General features: G+C 45.1%; 1 protein-coding gene across 1 annotated transcript; it reads left to right on the plus strand.

The window, feature by feature from the left end:
• The first annotated feature begins 15,777 nt into the window (after positions 1–15,777).
• Positions 15,778–22,957, plus strand: FOXO4 (forkhead box O4). Its single transcript, XM_029240927.1, has 3 exons — positions 15,778–16,735; positions 20,136–21,201; positions 21,524–22,957. Exons 1-3 carry the CDS (start codon positions 16,271–16,273, stop codon positions 21,529–21,531), a joined length of 1,539 nt encoding a protein of 512 aa, XP_029096760.1. The 5' UTR covers positions 15,778–16,270; the 3' UTR covers positions 21,532–22,957.
• The last annotated feature ends 108 nt before the right edge of the window (positions 22,958–23,065 follow it).

The following is a 23,065-nucleotide window of genomic DNA, read 5'->3' on the forward strand; positions in this document are numbered from 1 at the left end:
AAAAAAAAAAAAAAAAAAAAAAAAAAAAAAAAAAAAAGAATTGAATCAGAGGTGAAGTAGAAACATTTAGTACAGACTATTCTTTAAAGAAGCTTGCCCAAGATTTGAGGAATGTGGTAGCTAGAGAGCAATGCATTGACAAAGAAGGATTTGTTTGTCTGTTTGTTTAAAGAGAAAGGAGGCTTGAATATGTTTAACGACTGGCGTGGGGGGGAAGAATTTCATAGAAAGAGAGAAGTTGAATATACAGGTAAGTAATAGGAAAAGGCTTAAAATCAAATAGCCCTTGGAGAATTGCGAAAGTTAAATTCACAATGAGGTGTGAATACATGGTCTTTTTTTTTTTTTTAAGAGAAAGATTTGATAAGGTGGAGAGGAGAGTAGCAGGGTACTGGGCTACTTAAATGTTTTGCAGTAATAATGCAATTGACAGCTGTTATCAGCTGGCTCCTACACACACACACACACACACACACACACACACACACACACACACAGAATAGAATAGAATAGAATAGAAAAGGCAAATCTCTTGGCAAACAGGTGACATCAGAGCATGATGTGAGAGCAATGCGCGTTTTCCTCTCATTGGATTTCTCTGACTATGTTCGTTCTTTGCCGAAAGGAGTCCAGTGTTGGGAGGGGAATGAGAGAGAGAGATCTAGGATCCTCAAATTGGAAGGAATCTCATTAGTTCATCCTCCTGCCCACAGGCAATACTGGACCTTAAACATACATCTATCCATCTTTCTGCCTTTAAATTTTTCCCAAAGGAGATTGCACAATCTCCGAATCAGTCATACGCAATCATACTGACAAGAACTTTTTTCTAGTCTCTATTCAGACTGTCCTGAGGAATTGGCAAATCAAGAGCCCCTATAATTTGGAGTGTTTGTGTTCTTGGGAGCAGGGGTCTGGAACTGCAGGGAGGGAGTAGGGGGAGGGTCTGAGTGTAAAAGAGGTAGTGCAGAGAGGAAATCCAGAGAGCAGGGCTCATGACATACAGTCTACTCCAGGGAATGTTGATCCAGAGTTTACCTGCCTTTCTATGGAGCCCCGCTCTCTTTCTGCACACATCCATCCAACTGCCTACTACTAGTAGTGACTTCTCCTCTTGAAGTTCCTTTAACCCTAATTTCACCTGGCGCCTCCCTAGGGATCCTCTCTACTTTAACTAAATCCCTTCTGAAAGTTGGATGAAATGTTAATGAAACATTTCCCATGTTGATGAAAAGTCCTTTAAATACTCAACTTGTCTACTTAAGTTGGTGATTGTATTTACTTTACTAAAGTATCTCTCGATCGCCTAAGGGTGAGGGCAATCTGAGGAAAAGTGGTGTGGCCAAAGTGTGTGAGTATCTATGCATGTTTATCAGGTGTTGCTAAAGACCTAACCCTTTAGCTGACAAGAGTTTGGCCTCCAGCTTCCATACAGGTGTTTGTTAATTATATAATGAATCATCTAGCAACAATAAGACCTGGAAAGCTGATAATGTTGCAATTAGCCAGCTTTCTTCCCTTAATAAAAGCTAACATTTATTGAACACTTACTATCTGCCAGGCACTCTTTTAATCACTTTATGTATTTTAACTCAGTTAATCCTCAGAACAATCCTATGACATAGGTGCTATTTTTATAGCTGCATTTTACTAATGAGGCACAGACAGATTAAGCAATTTGCCCAAAATCACACAGCTAATAAGTGGTAAAGTCAGGATTTGAACCCAGCCAGTCTGGTTTTGGAGCCCAGGTTTTCCACCTGCCTCCCAGAGAAGATCCTTTTAGCCCATACAGGGCTAAAAAGGAGTCATCATAAAGGGTGTAAGATGGAAAAAGAATTAGGAAAGGAAAAAGGAGAGAAATAAAGACCAAAAAAAAAAACTGTTTACAGGGTAGAATGTCACTAACAACAGCTTAGTAACATTCTGGTGTAAGTTGCCTGCTCCTGCCTAGATGTTCTTCATCTGGCCTTTAATCTGAAACTTTTTGTATTGAATTCTATCTTCTTAATACCTATGATAACTTCAAGCCTATTTAATTTCTGCCCATCCTTCAAAGCCCAGTGCAGGTCCCACCTCCTCCATAAAGCCTCCATATTCATCCAGTCTACGGTAATCTGTACTTTTGAAATTTTTTACAAACTTCTTGTCTGTAGTGTTCATTTGGCTCTGACTCGCATTTTTAATTAGTCTTGTGTACATTTATGTCTCATCTTACCAACCATACCGTAAACTCCCTAAGGGAAGAGACTATGACTTTTATTTCTCTTGCATCGTGTATCCCCCATAATGCCTAGCATGGTGTATTGCAAATAATAGGCACTCAGCAAATATTTGTTGGTTGACTAATTGATTGGGAAAGGTCAGAGACTACATCAAATCTTGGTTAACCCCTGAATCATTAGTGAAGAACTATGCACTCAATGTGTACTCAATAAACATTAATGATGATTACAAAATCATTCAAAGAGTTTTTATAGAGCTTCTACACTGTGTAGAGAATGGTGTGTGGGGATAGAAATTAAATAGAGGATACAGCTTCTACCTTTGAATACCTTAGCTTAGCCTTCTCTTACTACTTCAATGCACGCTATCTCCTTTCTCTGAATTCCTGCTGCATTTGAAGTCAGGACTAGCTATCACTCAGTTGTTGTCTCCCCTGATTCAATTGCAAGCTCCTTGAAGGAAATGGATAACACTGTGCTGGGACCATAATGGAATCACAGAATTAGAAAGGACTTTAGAGATTTCCCTGTTGTCAAACTTCCCACCCAACGCAAAAATCCCTTTTGCAACAGCCCTGATTCAGCTCTTATTTAATTATACACTTCCAGTATCAAAATTAATCAATATAGGAAGCATAGGAGGAAGAATAGGTTCAGGAGCTACATAATGAGTTGGATCCTGACTACGTGCAGTTTACTGTGATTGTTAGACAACGAAGTGGAGACAAACAGCTGAAATTCAAGTCTCAATCTCAGGAGAGATGTCAGGACTGCAGACAGAGACTTGGAGTCTTGGGTATGTAAGTAGTAGTTGAAACACTAAGATTAAGACTACTAAGGACAAGAGAACAAAGCAACCAAGGACAAAATCTCCGAGAATTCCTCTAATTGGAAAATGAGAGGAGAAATCAATGAGGTGAGAGAACTGGAAGATGAAGAAGAGAGTTTTAAGGAGAGACTGGTCACCAGAGTCAATGGAGGATGGATCAATGAAGTTAGAAAGGATAAGACTGAGATAAGGTTATTTGATCTGGTGATTAAGAAGCCAGACGTTTGATGACCTTGAAGAGAGAGGTCTCAGTGAAGTAGGGTCTATTTTGACTTACTCTTGTTGCCTATAATGCCTAGTTCAACGCCTGGTTCAATACATATTTGTTGAATAACTGAATAAATGGTTGGAAGAACTGTAGTTCCTGCTAAAAATAGGAGGCGATGGGGAAAAGTAAACAAGTTAGCCTTTCTTTTTCTCTGAAGCAAGAGGAGAATATGGGTAATAATATAGAGAAATGTTAAGGTGAAAAAGAAAGGGGCAATGATTTTCCCCCCAAAATGTGAAGTAAGCTCATCTGAGATTCTCTCACAGGTTTGATGGAATAAACTCTCAACTGGTAACAACTATAAACTCTGGACAAAATACACAAAATACACACACATACACACACACACACACATGAAAGCTCCAGAGAGTAAACAAAAGTAGGCAGATATTGGATGGAGGTTGGAACTTAGAAGAAGGGAACGGCAGGGGCCAGGGTTCCTATTTTTATGGATTTAGCCTGAGGGCAGGCTGTAGTCATCAGCCACATCGCTAAAACTACAACAGGAAGCCCTCATCTTTCTAGCCTATAGAACCAGAGGACAGGATCTGGGGAAACGACAGTCTCTAGAAAATGAGGGGATATATCAGAAAGACATCCTGAGGAGGAGCCCTAAATTATCTGTATAAATTCCTCCCAAGACTTATCCTAAACCATGCATGCACAGGGTGGACTGAAAACAACTTTCATCTAAGACTAAAAGAATGGAACTGAGATTTGAGCTGCCACCCACCACAGGCAAGGCAGGGTTTTTAGTTTGAATCTAACCAAGTTAATTGCCTGCTGAAACAAATGCATCCTCACTCTTCAGAGAAGTATAACAGTATCCAGAGACTCCACAAGATAGCATTCACAATGTCCAGTAAACCCTCTAAAATTGCTCACTATATGAAGAATCAGGAAAATGTGGCCCATTCTCAAGGGAAAGACAATTCATGGAGGCCAACCCTGAGATGATGATGCTCAATGAGGAGAGGAAAAATGCCCTGGTAATGAATGAAGAGATAGGAAACTTCAGCAGAGAAATAGAAAATATAAAAAGGAACTAAATGGAAATTCTAAAACTGAAAAACACAATATCTGAAATTTAAAAAATTAACTAGATGCACTTAATAGCAGAATGAAACACCAGAGGAAAGAGTAAGTGAACTTGAAGGTACAGCAATAAAAACTATCCGATCTGAAGAAGAGAGTTGGTTGAAATAAAATGAACAGAGCCTTATAGACCCATGAGAGAACATCAGTGGTCTAAAATATGTGTGATTAGCATCCCTGAAGGAAAGAAAAGAGAGAATGGGGCCAGAAACAGTATTGGAAGAAAAAATGGTTGAACACTTCCCAAATTTGGTGAAGGACATATATTTAAAGATTCAAGCTCAGCAAAGCCCAAACAGGATAAATATGGAGAAAATTGCACCTATGTGTATCATAGTCAAACTGCTGAGAACCAAAGATCAAGAGAAAATCTCGAAATCAGCCAGAGAAAAACAGCACATTACATATAATGATTCAAATAACAATGGACTTCTCCTCAGAATCTATGGATGCTAGAAGACAGTAGAAAAACATCTTTAAATTACTGGGGGAAAAAATCACTGGTGACCCAGAATTCTATGTTCAGTAAAAATATTCTTCAATAACAAAGGCAAAATAAAGACTCTCTTCAGATAAAGAGAGTCTCTCTCATGCTTATAATCCTTTATTCTTGCTGTTCCCTATGTCTGGAACACACAGTCTCTCCTCTAGTCCCCTCCCTATCTTCAGCCTGCTAACTCCTACTCATCCTTCACAACTAAGCTTAAACACCACTTCCTCCAGGAAGCCTTCCTGATCCCCCAAGTCCAAGTTAGGTGTCCCTCACTAATACATCAATAGCCCCCCACATTTCTCCAATCTTAGCATTTATCATGCCGTATGTAATTACATGAGTTGATTGTCTGTGACCTTCACTAGACTATATGTTCCATTAGGGCATGTACCATGTTTTCCTTATTGGTGTATTTACAGTGCATGCAATAAGCACTCAATTAATATTATTGAATAAAGAAAAGAAAGTCTGATTCCAAAGTATTTTTTCCTTTCTACTATGCCAGGCTGTCATCATCGAGAAGGAGGTCCTGACACTACTATAAGATTGACTACTGTTATACTCTCTTAAACTTTATGGAGAAATCTACTGTGCTTTGAAAAACTGAAGCTTTCATTGAACTATCATTTTCCTGCGATTTCATGGGCAATTACTGTTTGGAGGCTATCCATATGTGCTTAACATAGATCCTTGGTAATCAATGCTTGTGAAAATCCTCATTCAATACTACTTCAAGATAAATGATGAGTAACGTGGAAATGATTAAACTATGGTGCATCCAACTTATAGAATATTATGTAGGCACTAAAATTATATTTATAAACCTGTGTAATCATTTGAAAACACACTTATATGTTAAGTGGGAAAAAGACAAAACCAAAAATACAAAATTGTATGTCTAGTGTGATTACATTGTTTTTGTAAAAAAAAAAAATCTATGTGGAAGGGAAAAATAATGCTGGAAAGAAATATAGCCAAATTATTGGCTGTGGTTTTCACTGGGTGATGGAACTACAGTTACTTTAAACAATTCTTTTCTGTATTTCACAATTTTTCTTTAATAAACACATTATTTAATCAGCATTATTCCTATAGTGAGTGTGGGGGGAATTTCTTTTTTAAAAAGTTTAAAATAGAAAGTCTAAGGGTAGGTAGAGGTCCCCTGATACACCAGACGACAATCACAAGTAAAACAGGACTGTGTTTAAGCCTCCTTTCTCTTTAACTTGTACCTTAATGGCCTGATTCCACTCATAGATTAACTAAGTGCATGACCTTGTTGAAGGATGCTATAAGACTGGCCTCAGGAAAAGAAGAAAGGGGATCAGCAGTGGAAACTGCCAGAGGCAGAAGGAGAAAGAGACTAAGCAAAGAGATCAGAGAAAGTAAACAGAAAAGAACAGGAAACGGGAGGGGGGAGGGAAAGACAAGAGGATAGGTATATGTATATACATACTTTCATACATTGGCACCCGCATGAAAAAGAGGAGCTGGTCATGGATTTTTATTACAGGCATAGCTAGCATATTTTTCATGTTATTTTATTATTATCTGTATTAAGAGTATGTGTGTTTGTGCCTCGTGCCTCACTATTCCCCAGGGGCACACTATGTATTTCTTCAGCCCACATGTGCTGTCATATCTGCCTGATGTTGCCAGGGAAGATCAACTGGACACTAGGTCTGGACATTCTGGAGCCTACTCTGGGAGCAAATTGCATAACCACGTGCCTATCTACGTGAGCTATAGATTTAGCAGACTATGTGGGACAGTCGGGAACATTCTGGGTGATAAAGGAGATCTGGATGGGGATTCGGGAAGTCCCAGAGGCATTTATGGAAAACAAGAAAGTAGATTAGTTCTCTCCGGGTCTAAACCCATTTATGACAAACAACTCGACAGCTCATAGCCAAGATTGTTTTTGTTAAGATATTCATATTATTCTGTTGACTTTGTATATTGCTTCCGTCATCCTTGAAACTTTCACTGGGCTAGTGGGATGGCTGATGGGGGGGGGGGTTCAATTATTAAATGTCATGCGAGAGTGTTGGAATTAGAAGTTAATTTCTACATGGTTTGGTTTGAGTATAGTCATTTCCCAGAAAGGATTTCCAGCAACCTTGTCTTTTCTGTATGATAATCCATCTTTTAACCCACCTGGAAATCAGGAACAAGGAGACTTAAAAGTAGGACATGTAAAGGGACCAACACAAGATCTTAGCATCATTCATTGACCTTTAGAGGGTGGATGCAATTGTCTTAGAGCTCCTGATGATATAATTTGTAGGGTAAAAAACTGTGGCTTCCATTACCATACGCTAGAGTCTTGCACCATCCAATACAGTAGCCACTAGCCACATGTCACCAAATTTAAATTAAATTAAAACTTCAGCTCCTCAGTTGCCTGGCCACATTTCAAATGCTGAATAAGCACATGTGGCTAATGGCTACTGTATTGAACAGAGCAGATATAGAATATTTCCATCATCATAGAAGGTTCCATTGGACAGCACTGTGAATCTAGACTCGCAGGATGGTGATCTGAGGATCAGGCATCTGTGCGTCTGCATGTAAAGTGACTTTTAAAAAAATTTTATTGATGTATAGTTGATTTACAATGTTGTGCTAGTTTCAGGTGTACAGCAAAGTGAATCTGTTATACACATAATATATCCACTCTTTTTTAGATTCTTTTCCCATATAGGGCATTACAGAGCACTGAGTAGAGTTCCCTGTGCTGTACAGTAGGTCCTTATTAGTTATCTATTTTATATATAATAGTGTATATGTGTCAGTTCCAATCTTCCAATTTATCCTCCCCCCCTTACCCCCTGGTAACCATAAGTTTATTTTCTACATCTGTAACTCTATTTCTGTTTTGTAGATAAATTCATTTGTAGCCTTTTTTTAGATTCCACACATAACTGATATCATATATTTGTCTTTCTTGGTCTGATTTACTTCACTCAGTATAACAATCTCTAGGTCCATCCATGTTGCTGCAAATGGCATTATTTCATTCTTTTTTATGGCTGAGTAATATTCCATTGTACATGTGTACCACATCTTCTTTATCCATTCCTCTGTTGATGGACATTTAGGTTGCTTCCATGTCCTGGCTATTGTAAATAGTGCTGCAATGAGCATTGGGGTGCATGTATCTTTTCGAATTATGGTTTTCTCTGGGTATATGCCCAGGATTGGGATTGCTGGATCATATGGTAGCTCTATTTGCAGTTTTTAAAGGAACCTCCATACTGCTCTCCATAGTGGCTGTACCAGTTTACATTTCCACCAACAGTGTAGGAGGGTTCCTAAAGTGACTTATTTTTTTTCTTACTTCAGGTTGTCTCTTTGCATCAATGTGCTCCAAGTGACACCAGGGAAACTAAGGCAGTTTAGCAGACCTATTAACCCTCTTGCCACACACACACACACACACGCACACACACATAAGAATTCTCCCTTGGGGAATGGCTAAATAAAATGTGACATATTCGTTAAATGGAATACAATACAGCAGTTACAGGGAATGAGCTAGAAGTATCCATAAGGATAGATCTCAAAAACATTTTTGTGTGAAAAAAGTCAGTTGCTGAATGTAATCATTTATTGCACACAAAACAATACTACATTTTTCCTATGTAAGAGTATTTTTTTAAAAGGTCTGGAAGAGTACATATCAAACTAATGACAGTGCTAACTTCAAGGAGGGAGGAAAGGTGAATGGGATAAGGGACCAAAGGGATTTTTTTTAAAGGGATTTTTAGATTTTTCTGTAATGTTCTAAAATTTTAAAGAAAAATCTATTCATGTATTACTTGTGTAACTACAATTATTAAAACAGGACACAAATTTATATACATAACGTGAATATAAATATGTAAAAGTATGGCGGTGAAAAAATAAGGGAAGTATACAAAATCCTGATGATAGTTGTGTTAAGATGGTGGGATTGTGGGTAATTATTTTATTCTATTTCCCTATTTTTAAAAAGTGTTTTTTGTTTTATGGCTGTAATGTTAATACAATAAAAATTCTTAAATAAAAAATGAATCCGGGGACTTCCCTGGTGGCACAGTGGTTGAGAGTCTGCCTGCCAACGCAGGGAATACGGGTTCGAGTCCTGGTCCGGGAAGATCCCACATGCCGTGGAGCAACTGAGCCTGTGGGCCACGGCTGCTGAGCCTGCACTCTAGAGCCCGTGAGCCACAACTGCTGAGCTTGTATGCCACGACTGCTGAGGCCCGCGTGCCTAGAGCCCATGCTCCGCAATACGAGAAGCCACCACAGTGAGAGGCCGCGCATCGCAACGAGGAGTAGCCCCCGCTCGCTGCAACTAGAAAAAGCCCCCGTGCATCAACTAAGACCCAACACAGCCATAAATTAATTAATTAATTAATTTTAAAAAATGAATCCACCTTTAGTCTGCTGACATGGTATTATCACACATTAGATGTAGTTCTTAAGAGGCAATGGGCTCTGGTATACAATTAGTGCCAGAAATAACAGCTCAATCTCATTTATGTAAAAAATTTCAATTGTCCTTGGTGACAGTCTCCAAGATTCAATTGGTCAATATAAAACCCCATTCTGCAGCTAATTCATACTGGCAGACACACTGGGACCCTACAGTTCCTAAAAACAGAGGATCCATTGGAATATTTACGAGAATTCCCTTCTTATGCCCAGGACACCTGACTGGTTATGGGCTTTGAAAATTGTTCAGATCAAAAATGCCTCCTCTGGGGACTTCCCTGGCGGTCCAGTGGTTACGACTCTGCACTTCCAGTGCAGGGGGTTCGGGTTTGATCCCTGGTCGGGGAACTAAGATCCCACATGCCATGCGGCACGGCCAAGGAGGTAAAAAAAAAAAACCCTCCTCTGTGGTGTGGAACTCAGTTCCAAAAGCTGTTTCCTAAGAAAAATCTGGCTTCACCTGCACCCTACCTCCATGGGGATGCAAGGTCAACTTCCACGCAGGCAACAACACTGGTCAAGCTTCTCAACTTTCAAGCCAGAATGTTAACCCTGTCACCCAACCACCTGTTCATCTGGCTTCCAAAACATATGGATCCTGCCTCAGTCAACAACAGAGCATACCAACTCTTCTGGGCTTCATCAGAGAATAAATGTAGTCAGCCTCTGAGGTCCTGTCAAAAGCCTGGCTGTGAGAAGAGATATTTATGGAATATATTATAAGGGACATTCTATCCATCCACTTCTTTAGGTGGCATTTTAAGTTGTGTCCCCAGATCAAGTTAGAGCACCAGAAGGTTACATGCCTGAACCATATTAGCTCGGCCCCTGCAGAAATGCTTTAATGTTATACCCTTGGCTTTTAGCCAGGGTAGTTACAAGAAAGTAATATGAAAATCTCTTCTGTGTGCATTATAAAACTGTTACTGAGGACATTGTCCCTTATGGTAAATCCCACATGAGAAATTTCTTATGGAATTTAGTGTCAGCGATGAACCATTATGTAGCTGTTAAAAATTGTAATTCTGGAAGACTAAATATGAAAACGTGTTTATGATATGTTCATTGAAAAAAAACAACACAGAATGGTACATAGGGTCTAATTGCAGCTATGCAAAATTATTTGTGTCTGTGGACAAGGACGGAAAGCTATAGGCAAAGATGAAAATTGCATGAGGGCGATGGGATTACGAATCTTTTATTTTTTTCAAAAAATTTTGTTTGCTGTAGCCCTGTCTTTTCAAGTGAGGGAAAAAAGAATTTAGTGACGAAAATCTCTATCTCTCTTGAGGAATTGCCACGTGTCTTTCTTTCTGATAAGAAGAATTGTGTAATTTACTGTGTTTTCCCCGTTCCCCTGGGCGGCCCAGAAGATTAATTTAATGTTCAGTCATCGCACATTAGCTGCTTTTTCCTCTACATGCCTCTGATGTTCTACTTCTATAATCTGATGACATTTGTACTGTTTTTTTTTCTGGTAAAGTGCCTCAAATCCCTTATAGAAAGAGCAAAACATAAGGCATTTCCCACATTTTAAAAGTTATACACAAAGAAAATTGGAAAAATATAAGAAAGTAAAAAGAAAAAATAACCACTGTTAACACTTTTGGGTATTTCTTCCTATTTTTTTCTCAATGTATTTTAAACAAAATTATGAGCATATAGCATATAAAGCATCACATCTAGCTCTTTTCATGCAATTTTAAAATACAAGCATCTTTTTGTGTATTGGAAGCTCTTCTGGTAATAAGCCTAGTAAGTATCATGCCATTCGAAGGTTGAAACCATAGAGGCCTATAGGAATGGTTAATGAGAAAGCTCAAAGGTCAGTTCAAAGAGCCAGAAACGTGAGAGATGAAGCTTTGTGGACCTTATTCCTGCAGGGGACCAGGACAGAATTTGTGTGGGTGTGAAGTGTAAGCTCAGGGCAGTCTAAAGCCAAAAGGGCAATCTGGAGTCTTGTACCCATATCAAACATCACAGAAAATAGGATTTTAGACCTAGGAGAGACTTTAGAGATCACCTAATACAGTATTCCCATTTTACAACGGAAAAAAACAAAGCCAAAGAGGTGAATTGATTTGTGTAGGCTCTGGAGTCAGATGGCCTGGATTTGCACGTCTGCCCTACCACTTAGTAACTCTGGATCTTAAGTAGGTCCCTGTACCCTCTCTAAGTCTCATTTTCCTCTGTGAAATGAAAATAGCAATAGCATTTAATTTACATGCTTATCGTGTGGATTAAACCAGATAATCTGTGTAAAGCACTTAACACGGTGCCTAATACATAATAAAAACTCAATAGATGTTACTTATTAACAGTAGTGTAATTATTATCATTATTCAACTAGTTAGTGACAGAACAACGACAAGGACTCAGATCTCCTGACTCAACCTAGTGCTCTTTTTACTACATCAGACTGACTTCCAGGGTTTGGAAAGGACTGAAAGCTGCCTCGATCTTAGTAGTGGTGCCAACTCAAATCTACTTGGGGCTAAATCTTAGGACTTTAGTCTGGGGTGTACTTTATGCAAAAGCACGTAGCCTGGTGTCTGGAAATGTAGGCTCTTACGAAATGTTTATTAACTAAAAAGATTTTTAAAAACAACGACAGGGTTGGGAGGGTGTTGTTGGCTTCTACGAGAAGAACAAGAAATCTTTCACGGAAACACATAAAAGAAGGATTTAGGGAAGAGGGCTACAAAAACATGGATGTTCCATACACGTCTGTGAAGACCAGGGACAAGCTGAGGTTCCTTGAGCTTCCTCATTGTTATTTTTGTTAACCCCTTCATCTTTCTCTGTAGTTACTAGCAAAATCCCTATGCAAACCCTAGATGGGGGGAGGGGTGTTTTCAAAGCTGGGCAGGGTAAGAAAGAAGCGGGGAAATGTCTATCTCAATTCAAATGAATAAAGCCGGTTTGGCAGCAGGCTTGGGGGGTGGCACCCAGGTAGAAGAGTGGGTGGTGGCGGTGAAAGAGGCAAGAGAGCCAAACATCTTTGACCTTCAAGAGGAAAAAAACACGTGGGAATGGGGAGCCAGTTGAGATCATAAACTCTGGGCTTGCAACTGGGAAAAAGGCCTGTGCCCCCCATATCCTACCATATTTCTGTTTGTAACTTATAACTATAGCAGTTTTCTGGGGGCCTGCTGTTGGCCCTCTTTTTTTTTTAGTTTTATCGGAGGATGGGTGACTTACAATGTTGTGTTTAATTTCTGCAGTACAGCAAAGTGACTCAGTTATACATATATATATTCTTTTTCATATTCTTCTCCATTACGGTTTATCACAGGATATTGAACATAGTTCCCTGTGCTATACAGTAGTAGGTCCTTGTTGTTTATCCATCCTGTATATAATAGTTTGCATCTGTGTTGGTCCTCTTTCATGACCAATGTCTCTTCTATTTTCCAAGGCCACCATGCTGACTCTCTCTCTTGACTAATGTATATTCCAACACTGCCACAGTAATAAAGTGCATAATTCTGACCTCTCTGGATGCATGCTTGAAAGTCTTGGTGTTCTTACCATTCCATCGATCCTTCAGCTCACCCTCTTAAAGCATCTGGAGGTCCTATGGTTTATGGTCATTTTCATCTGTCTGGAGTTACAAGGTATACCCTCATCTTAACAGTAAAGGCTCAATAAGCATTTGTGGATTGACTGAAGAATTTATACTCTAGTTGGGGAGACAATATGCCCTCATGAAATGAAAAGCCACGTAACCCCAAGCACAAAATGAAAGAATACAAACTGAGTTCATAGAGGCTCAGGAGATGCAAAGTTGTTAAGTGATCTGTCAGGTTGGGCTAGTTGGGGAAAGTTTCCAAGAGCATGTAAGTTTTGAGCTTTGAATTGGAAATTTAAGGTGATGGACATGAGTTGGTAGAGAGGAGGACCTTTTCAAACAAATGCACAAAGGGAGACAACACAAGATATAACTCAAGCCATGACAGGTGCCTGCCCCACCCTGCCATTTCCCTGTCTCAGCAGCTCTTCATGATCTGCCACCACACCTGTTTCAGTTAGAAGAGAGCTCCTTGTGACCTAGTGCCCACCAGGCTCCCTCTTCTACCAAATTCACTGCTCGTGCACTACTTTCCGAGTACTCCAGGCTGTTCTGGAAGAGGCGTAGGCAGGAAATGTTCGCAGACATTGTGAGCAACTATCTCCTGTCCCTCTAGTCTGGACCTCAGGTGGGAATACACAGTCTTCTGTTTACCCTCTATATGACAACCGCGTGTTGGAGTAGAAGAAGGCAGGAATATGTAGAACCAAGATGGTTATGTTACCATGAGCAGACTAATATCACTTTGAAGGTCTAATGTGCTGCGGCCTCTGAAAAACTTCAGGTGGTATGGCTTTACAACCGTGATGGGAGGAAAGCCTGGTCATCACAGAGCACGTATCAAGCAACACTGCCAGTGGTATAATGCTAGGCACTATACAGATAAGTTAAATTACAGTCTCTACCCCTAGGAGCCTGTCGTCTAACAGGAAAAATGGGACATGGCCAGGCAGTAAATAAATATGATACATTTATTAAAACGTTGTCAAATGCACAAGTGCAATGGTCACTCGATTCCTGACCTCATTCATTTGACAAACATTTATTGAATGTCTGTTATGTGGGCTCACAGAGATACATAAAACTTGTCTCTGCCTTCAAGGAGTTCACAGTTTAGTGAAAGAGACATGCATACACATAAGCAAATAATTACAGTATAATATGGTTTATGCTATATAACATAAGCCTGCACAAAATGCTTGGGAATGCATAAGACAGAGAACTAACTGTACGTGAGGGAGACCAGGAAGGCTGAGTAAGAGTTTTCCAGAATAAGAGACTTGGGGAAGGGATGATGAGAGGGAGGACATCCCAGGATGTGGAGGGAAAGGTATAAAAGGGTATGTGTGGCATTTCCAGGAAATAGTGCGAAACTCGAACTGGTCAGAACTTAATGTGCCCAGTGAAAGAGGAAGCAGGAAAGGTGGCCTGAATCTGAAGAGACCTGTATGCCTTGCTAAGGAGTTTGAACTTTATCACATAGGCAATGGGGAAAATCAAAGGAAGTTTTAAGCAGGGAAATGCTATGATCACATATAGGTGATATTCCAGTTCTCCTGCCTCCTAGCTATGTGACTTTGGGCAAGTCACTAAATCTCTGAGCATTAGTGTCTTCGTCTGGAAAATGGGGATGACAGGGGTACCTACCTCACAGGGTTGATTTGAGGAGTAAAGGAGCTAGTTTATATAAAGCAGTCAGCACAGCGCCCCGCACATAATAAGTGCTCCATAAATTTTAGCTATTACCAGGAGTGTTTCTTAGAAAGGTTACTTTGTTGACAGCACAGAACATAAACTGCAGTTGGGAAAAGATTCGTGGTGGGAGGTCTGATTAAGACGATGCTGCAACTTAGTCCGGTGATAAATAAGATCCTGAACTGGGATTTGGATGTGGGAGGTTAGGGAGATGAAAAGATGAAGGGTAAATCTAGCTTAGGAGACTGGGTAGATTAGGACAACCATTAACCAAATTCAGAGATAAGAGTATCCAGAGGATAGGGGTGTGGGTGCAGGAACAGATAATGAGTTCTGTTTGGAACCTGTTGAATGAGAAGTGAAGCCGCCGAAGATGGGAACCTGGAGAATATCAATATTTGAGGAGAGGCCAGAAGAGCCAGTGGAGAAAACTGGTTAGCAACCGCACTATCAATGGGAACTGCGTATGGGGAGTCGAGAGTGGTGGGGGAGACACCATCATCGGCTAACCATTTGTTTATGTTCCCCAAGCCCTCCGCCCATCTCCTCAACACGAAAACAAGCCTATTCTTTAGTCAGTTCTTTGCTTCGTGCTTCTCGGTTTTCTGCTTCTTGCAGAGACCGCATTTTTTCCTTTTGCCCTCTTCTGATGGAAAGACAGAACGGTCCACGCTCATCTAGGCGATCCCGAATCACAAGGGAGGAGGGGGGAAGGGGAGAAAAGGAAGAAAATGATTTTTAAAGAAAAGAAAAAGTCCGCGACGACCTCTAATAATTAATGTTCCCCCTCTCGATATCCTGCCACGCCGCTCTCCTGCCACCCAGATCGGGCTCCTGGCCGCGAAGTAGGACGGGAGATGTAGTCCCCAAGTCCGACCAGGCTGGCAAGACTAGAGAACTCTGTTTCCCAACCCGCTCTCCAGGCGCGTGCGCAGATGGCTGCCCCGGCGAGTGGTAAACAGAGACGTCAGGCGGGGGCCGCAGCTTGGAGCAAAACAAAAGGGAAACCCGGGGGGCGGGGGGTGGGGGGGTTTGATAGGGGGATTGGTGCGGGAATTCGAGAGGCTGGGGCCGCGGGGACGTGGACCCGAGTAAGAGCTGGGGGGGGAGGGAAGAGGCGGGGGGAGGGGGAGTCAGGGGAGGGGCGAGTGACGCGGGGGAGCGGGGCGTGGGGGAGGGCAGTGATCCGGGTGGAGGAAATTCGGGAGGAGTGTCCGGGGGGCAGCAACTTAAAAGGGGGAGGGAACTGCGGCTAAAGAGACGTTCGGTGATGGGAGCGCGATTTGTGAGGGGATACGGTGCCTCAGGTTTAAAAGAGCAGGAAGCTGAGTGAGAGGTTGGGGAAAAAGTGCCTTCGCTAGGCGAAGGTTACAGGTGGTGTCTCGGAAAGAGCTCGAGGCTGCAGGCTGTAGTGGAGGAGAGGATCAGAGAACTAACTGTGTGCAAGGGACAGCTTAGGGGCTAGCGTCCAGGGGCGAGGGGGAAGTTCGAGACTTTCTGAGGACTGGCAGGAATGTGCCTCCTGGCCCTCGGTGCTTCCCCCCTGGGGGGAGGCATCGCGAGGGACTGTGGCAGGCTCCTCTGAACGCTGAGCGGCGGAGGTCCAACTCCACGTATGGATCCAGTGAATGAGAATTCAGCCAGAGAGGCTGCCGCGCTCGTAGACCTCGATCCCGACTTCGAACCCCAGAGCCGTCCCCGCTCCTGCACCTGGCCCCTTCCCCGACCAGAGCTCGCTCCCGAGCCGTCCGAGCCGGCCGAGGTGGAGTCAGGTCTGGGAGAGAAGGTACACACGGAGGGGCGCTCGGAGGGGCGCTCCCAGCCGACCCTGTTGCCCTCCCGGCTCCCTGACCCGGCAGGGGGCCCCCAGCCTGGGATCCTGGGGGCCGTAACAGGTCCTCGGAAGGGAGGCTCCCGCCGGAATGCCTGGGGAAATCAGTCATATGCAGAACTCATCAGCCAGGCCATTGAAAGCGCCCCCGAGAAGCGACTGACACTCGCCCAGATCTATGAGTGGATGGTCCGCACAGTGCCCTACTTCAAGGACAAGGGTGACAGCAACAGCTCAGCAGGATGGAAGGTAACTATGACCCCCTTACCTCCGTCCCAATACCCGTCTGCTCCTGGTCCCCCCAGTCTCCTTACCTCTACTCTGGGGCCCCTTTTACACCCCTAGCCCAGAGGTCCACCTTCCGTCGTCATTTAGACAAACATTTACTTAAGACATAGTATATGCCGCTGGGTGCTTGATGCTGGAGGATCACAGATGAATAAGACACTGTCCTTGCCCTGGAGAAAATTGAATTCTCTGCTCACTGCTCAACACTCCCAGCACTTTGGCTTGGCCTGCCCCAAACACTTATCCCCACAGAGAAGTCTTTATCCTATGTACAGCAGGAACTGTGTGGATTCCCCACAGGAACCTAGCCTTCCCTCCTCCCCCACCTCCCACCCCAACACCTTTTCTCGCATTCCTGTGGGATCACTTGGATTCCCTGCTTGCCTCCCAATACCTCAGGGTAGAAGTACTGTTCTAGGACTCTGCTACCCAAGAAGATGGAGTGAAGTGGCGAAAGGTAAAAAGAGTGATATCCATGTGGTAAGGTAGCAGATCTTATGCACTAAGAAAAAAGGGTGGGCTGCCTCGGTTTACCCTATATAATGCCAAGAAACTCTCCTTAGTGAGGGGCTATCCAAGTTGTGGTGGGAAGTTTTCATTTACTGTTGAGGAATATTTACAGAAAAAATAGATAGGGCTCTGACTTCAGAGCACAAGGTTGGGAGCTCCCTTGGCCTTCCACGAGGAAACTGCGAGGAAAGATCTCGCTAGATGCTCTGAAAGCTTGTCCTGAGAAATATGGGACTCTAATCACAAGATTTAGGAGCTTTAACTCCTATTGACGCCTTGTGCCCCCATAGGTGGTGAGATCAGCATGCAAGGAAATGCAGAGGGTTGAGTGAGCAGAGGAGGGTCTTCTCCTAGGTATAAGAGATCAAGGGATCGGATCTGCAGTATCCCTAGGGGTTGGGCAGAACAGAAAGCAGGACAGCTGACTGAGACCCTTGGCACTATTTCTGGGTAGACTGCCACACCACAGTCTCAGCTCATACAGAGCTCCCCTCCTTGGACCCAGCCTACACAGCTGTTTTTCTTTTCTCTTAGGTTCATTTTCCAGGGTAGAAGAAATAACCATGAGTTGTTAGTTATGCTGTGGTAGTGTAGTCCCTCCTTAGAATTTACACTTGTACGGGGTTTTTTTAGTTTACAAAGTAATTAAAAATTTTAATTTCATTTATCTTCACAGCAATTCTGAGATTCCACATTTTGCATATTAGGAAACTAAGGTACAGAAAGGTTAGGAAACTTGCCAAAATCGATAGAATGAGGACTTGAACTCAGGTCTAACTATAAATCATATGCTCTTTCTGCTAATCCATGCTGCCATGGAATGATGGCAAAGTCAAATCAGGCCAAATCTGGGGCCTCCAAGGCCCTCACCTCCCACTCCCCACCCCCACCCCACTCCAAGGGGGAGACCTCAAGACTGAGCTGGCTTCCCTGGTGATGTGCCGAGGTTACTACCACTCCACCAGGGGGCGGCACTCACCTAGAACAAGAAGGCTTAATTTAGGTGGCTGGGGGAGCAATTAGCAGTCACCCCCCTTCCAACAGGTTAGAATGGTAGGCTTCTAGGGAGCCGACCTCTCCAGGTAGGAGGCTGTACAATGTACTAGTTCCAAGGCCTAAAGAAGAGAGGATGAACAAATGGCACTCGTGGGTACTGAGTAGCAGGGAAAGGAATGAGCCTTCTCAGTAGACCCAGAGTTAGAGGATGGGAAGGCAGGGGGTGCGGGGGGGGCGGAAATCACAGTGCCAAAAGTCACTGTGGTTCTCAGTTACTAAGAGCCCAGGCTGGATGGACAAGTGTGATTCCTTGAAGGAACCAAAAACATTAACGCAGCCAGAGGAGTTGGAATGCCATTACTACAGACAATGACTTCTAAAGAGCCCTGGAGCAAGAGGCTGCTTAAGCATCTTTCCCCAGGGAAAGGGTCTCCTTATCTAGAGCATCAGTCTGAAACACATGAAGTGATTTCTGACTGTCCATAGCCTCAACCTGCTAGTTGCTCTAAGCCCTTCTGGGCTCCTCCCAAGTTTCTAAACACTAAAGACCTTCATGTGGGAGGTCAAATGCCTCTAAGGTTGGAGATCCTATGCACAAATTCCTGAGGAGAAGTGGGGAAAAGGAGGTAGGAAAGTGAAGGGAGGTTCCTGGAGGGTGGGGTGGGGCGGACACAAAAGGATGGTGTAACTAGCCTGGAGCAGCCAGTAGAAATAAGCTGCTCTGGGGGCTCAAGAAGCTGCCAATCTCAGCTCCCTGGGCCCCTGGAGAAAAAAAACTTATCTCTAGCAGAAAATCAGCAGCGAGGGAGGAAGGAAGAACACAGCTTCTAATACTCAAGGCACTCAAGAGCTGACGGAGCCTCAAGGGGAGATTCACCATCCGTCACCAGAGGGCCACCCACCAATCAGGCAACAAATATTGATTATGTACTGGGAGACTGGCACTCTGAGGGGGGCACTGCTGGGGGCTGCCCACCTGGACAACATGTCCTGGCGTTTACACTTGATAAGACAAATTACTTGAAACCATAAACAGCATAATATAGATTGGGGAAATTTGCGTGGAACAGATGAAAAATGCTGTACAAGAAATTTGGCTGCAGAAGTCAAGCAGCCGCTTTAGAAAAGAGAGAGGACTTCAGCTTGATCTTGACGAGCTAGTAGAATTTAGAGAGGGGGGAGATCCTTCCCCAGACAAGGAGGGAGGGAGGGGAGGGATGGGCCTGGTGTATTTGAGGCACAGAGAGAAGCCTGGCCTGAATGTACTTGAGGGTGTGTGTCCAGGAATTGGGAGAAATCAGAAAAAAGGAATCTGCCGATCCTATAGAGAGTCGGGGCCCAAATGCCCTGTACAGAGTGGAGCACCAGCCTTGCTGAGGTTCCAGCCCCTCAGCCAGTTCCGAGGACCGGCTCAGGACAGGGTGGGTCTGTCCTGGGCTGCTGTTGCGCCACTGTCCTGTAAATTCCACCCAAGCCTGCACTCAAGGAAAGGGGTGGAGCTGTGGAACGCTCTTTCCCACTTGAGCCTAGTTCTTGCTGAACCAGGAGTGCGTCTTCTCAACGCCCACAAGCCCCAGACAGCCACCAGAGACTTGGGAGGGGTAGAGTGCTGTGAGCTCTTGGGGGGGGGGTGCGGGGAGGGGGGCACGGTGCCCTCTGAGTAGCTCATTGCTCGGGTGGGAACTGTGTGTGGTCTCATCCCCTGCCACCACCCCCCACCCCTACCTTTGCCTCTTTTCCCCCTGGATTTGACTAGCTTTGCGTCTCCAGGAATGCCCCCGCTGCATCCCAGTGTCCTTTTAGACTGCACTGCCAGCCGCTGACCTTCCTTTCCTGTTGCCTCTGCCCCCTCCAGAACTCGATCCGCCACAACCTGTCCCTGCACAGCAAGTTCATCAAGGTTCACAACGAGGCTACCGGCAAGAGCTCTTGGTGGATGCTGAATCCAGAGGGAGGCAAGAGTGGCAAGGCGCCCCGCCGCCGGGCAGCCTCCATGGATAGCAGCAGCAAGCTGCTCCGGGGCCGCAGCAAGGCCCCCAAGAAGAAACCAGCTGTGCTGCCAGCTCCGCCCGAAGGTGCCACTCCGAGGAGCCCTGTTGGCCACTTTGCCAAGTGGTCAGGCAGCCCTTGCTCTCGAAACCGCGAGGAAGCTGATGTGTGGAGCACCTTCCGTCCACGAAGCAGTTCCAATGCTAGCACTGTCAGCACCCGGCCCTCCCCCAGGAGGCCAGAGCCTGAGGTGCTGGCGGAAGAGGAAATGCCAGCCTCGGCCAGCAGCTATGCTGGGGGTGTCCCTCCCACCCTAAAAGAAGATCTGGAGCTGTTAGATGGGCTCAATCTCACATCTCCCCATTCCCTGCTGTCTCGGAGCAGCCTCTCTGGCTTCTCTTTGCAGCATCCTGGGGTTTCAGGCCCTTTACACACCTACAGCACCTCCCTCTTCAGCCCAGCAGAGGGGCCCCTGTCAGCAGGAGAAGGGTGCTTCTCAAGCTCCCAGTCCCTGGAGGCCCTGCTCACCTCTGATACGCCACCACCTCCTGCTGATGTCCTCATGACCCAGGTAGATCCCATTCTGTCCCAGGCTCCGACACTTCTGTTGCTGGGGGGGATACCTTCCTCCAGTAAGCTAGGCACAGGGGGTGGCCTGTGTCCTAAGCCCCTAGAGGCTCCAGGCCCCAGTGGTCTGGTTCCCACCCTTCCGATGATAGCACCAGCACCGCCTCCAGTCATGGCGGGTGCTCCCGTCCCCAAGCCCCTGGGGGCTCCTGTGCTCACACCTCCTACTGAAGCTCCAAGCCAAGACCGAATGCCTCAGGATCTCGATCTTGATATGTACATGGAGAATCTGGAGTGTGACATGGATAACATCATCAGTGACCTCATGGATGGGGGCGAAGGACTGGACTTCAACTTTGAGCCAGGTACGGCACCGCCGAATCACGGTAGCATCTCACAACCTATACCTCCTCCTAGGTGTCCAGCTAGTCCTGTGATTGAGCAAAGGAGAGCTAGAACAAGGGGTAGCTGGAGGTCCCGGGGAATTGGAAGGGCGATGTCATGTTAGAGTGGCATAGTTTCCAGATGGGACCTCCAGGCCCCTCAGCAGTGCTCACCCCTACAAGGTAGCATGTGAGAGGTGGGGAAGGGGCCGTCTCTGTTTTCCTTGGTGTGGATCTTGATGGTGGAAAGTTGTCATGCCCCAGATGAGCCTCTTACGTTGTCCTCCGTTTTCTCTTCCCACAGATCCCTGAGCCATTGGCTGGCAGCTTTATTCCCTGCTTCAGAGACGGAGCCAGGCGTGCCCATATCCACTCTTTACCCTTGACCCCTCCCTGGGAATTTAGGACCCTGCTTTAGAGCTAGGGTAGGGTCTGCTCACCTGGGTGTTGAGGAAATTATAAAGCTGGGGGTGGGGAGGGAAAGGGGAGGGGGAAAGGGAGAGGGTTTATTCTCACTGTGCCAATTAGGGGGTGAGGCCCCCCTCTCAGGAGCCATCCTTGGGCCCCCCCCCATTCCCACCCCATAGGTTTTGTAGCAGGGGCGGGCAGTACAGTTGGAAATGTGAAGTCACCAGTGGCCTTACCCCTGCCTTTGGGAGCAGGATTTTTTGTAGAGTCTTATCTGAGCTGGTCCAGGCTGGGTTGAGCCTGGGATTTTTATGCAGTGGCCCCTTGGGCCAGTGGTGTGGGACTGGCGGGGGGGGTGGTAATGGGGAGCTGGAAGGGCCGAGGTCTGAAGCCTGGAGTGGCTCACCAGGCCAAATCACCCTTGGACGGCTACAGATAACAGAAAGGCTTTTTATAAACTTTTAAAGAAATATAAACACAAATATAGAGTTTTTAACAGTGGCAAGGTGCTAGTGATGGGGAGAATGCTTTTTTCTTTCTGAAGGCTTTGTCATAGTGACCTGATGCAAACACTACAGACATTACTCCGGGAAACATGGGGGAAATAGGGGAGAGAACCCCAGGTCAGCAGAGAGCAGGGGGCAAGGGGAAGAGCTCCCGTGAGGACCAGGTGTAAAACATGGCCTACACGGAACTAGCTTGGAGTTTCCCTAAGCCAGGTCCCCTCACTCTGTCACCTTGTGCCTGGGAGTGTGGTGTTGGGGCACAGTCACACTCTCGTGTGACCCCCTGTGGGTTCGTGCTATGGTGGGAGAGTGTGTTGAGGGCCAGGAATGAGTTTGTGGCCTGGGAAGGGGGTGGGAGGGGGAAGAAGAGAAGGAGGGAAGGATTTAGGGTGGTAAAGTTAGGCACAGAGACCTCCCTGTTCAAGGCCCCAGACAGCTGTCCCTGCCCTTCTTCCCCTTGCCTGACTGCAGGGGTTATGTGGAAGTGTGTGCAGTAGCAGGAAGGGGGAGGGGCGGAACAGGGAAAGGAGAGCTGGGGAGCTTGGCTGAGGGTCTGGGAAATGAGCAGGGATGGAGGGGAATGTGGATCAGGTTTACTAGCACCTGCTAGGAAAGGCCATCTGGGGCTCCTTCTCCACCCTAGCCCCCAAAGCAGCCCCTCCCCCAGTCCCCTTTGCATTGTCCCCTCCCCCGCCCCTGCTGTGGGTTCCCATCATTTCCTGTGTCAGCGCCTGGCCTACCCAGATTGTATCATGTGCTAGATTGGAGTGGGGAAGTGTGTCAAATCAATAAATGAATAAATTCAATAAATGCCTATAACCAGCTCTGGTTTCTGCTGCCTCGCTGTTCCCCGTGGATAGCGGAGGGGGAGGTAGGGACTGCCCAGAGGCAGACTGATGGGGGGTGGGGGAATTTCAGACGGGGACTTGGTG

The sequence above is a fragment of the Monodon monoceros genome, unplaced genomic scaffold (genome assembly GCF_005190385.1).
Source record: "Monodon monoceros isolate NGI ecotype Baffin Bay Population unplaced genomic scaffold, NGI_Narwhal_1 Super_Scaffold_22, whole genome shotgun sequence".
Lineage (NCBI taxonomy): Eukaryota > Metazoa > Chordata > Mammalia > Artiodactyla > Monodontidae > Monodon > Monodon monoceros.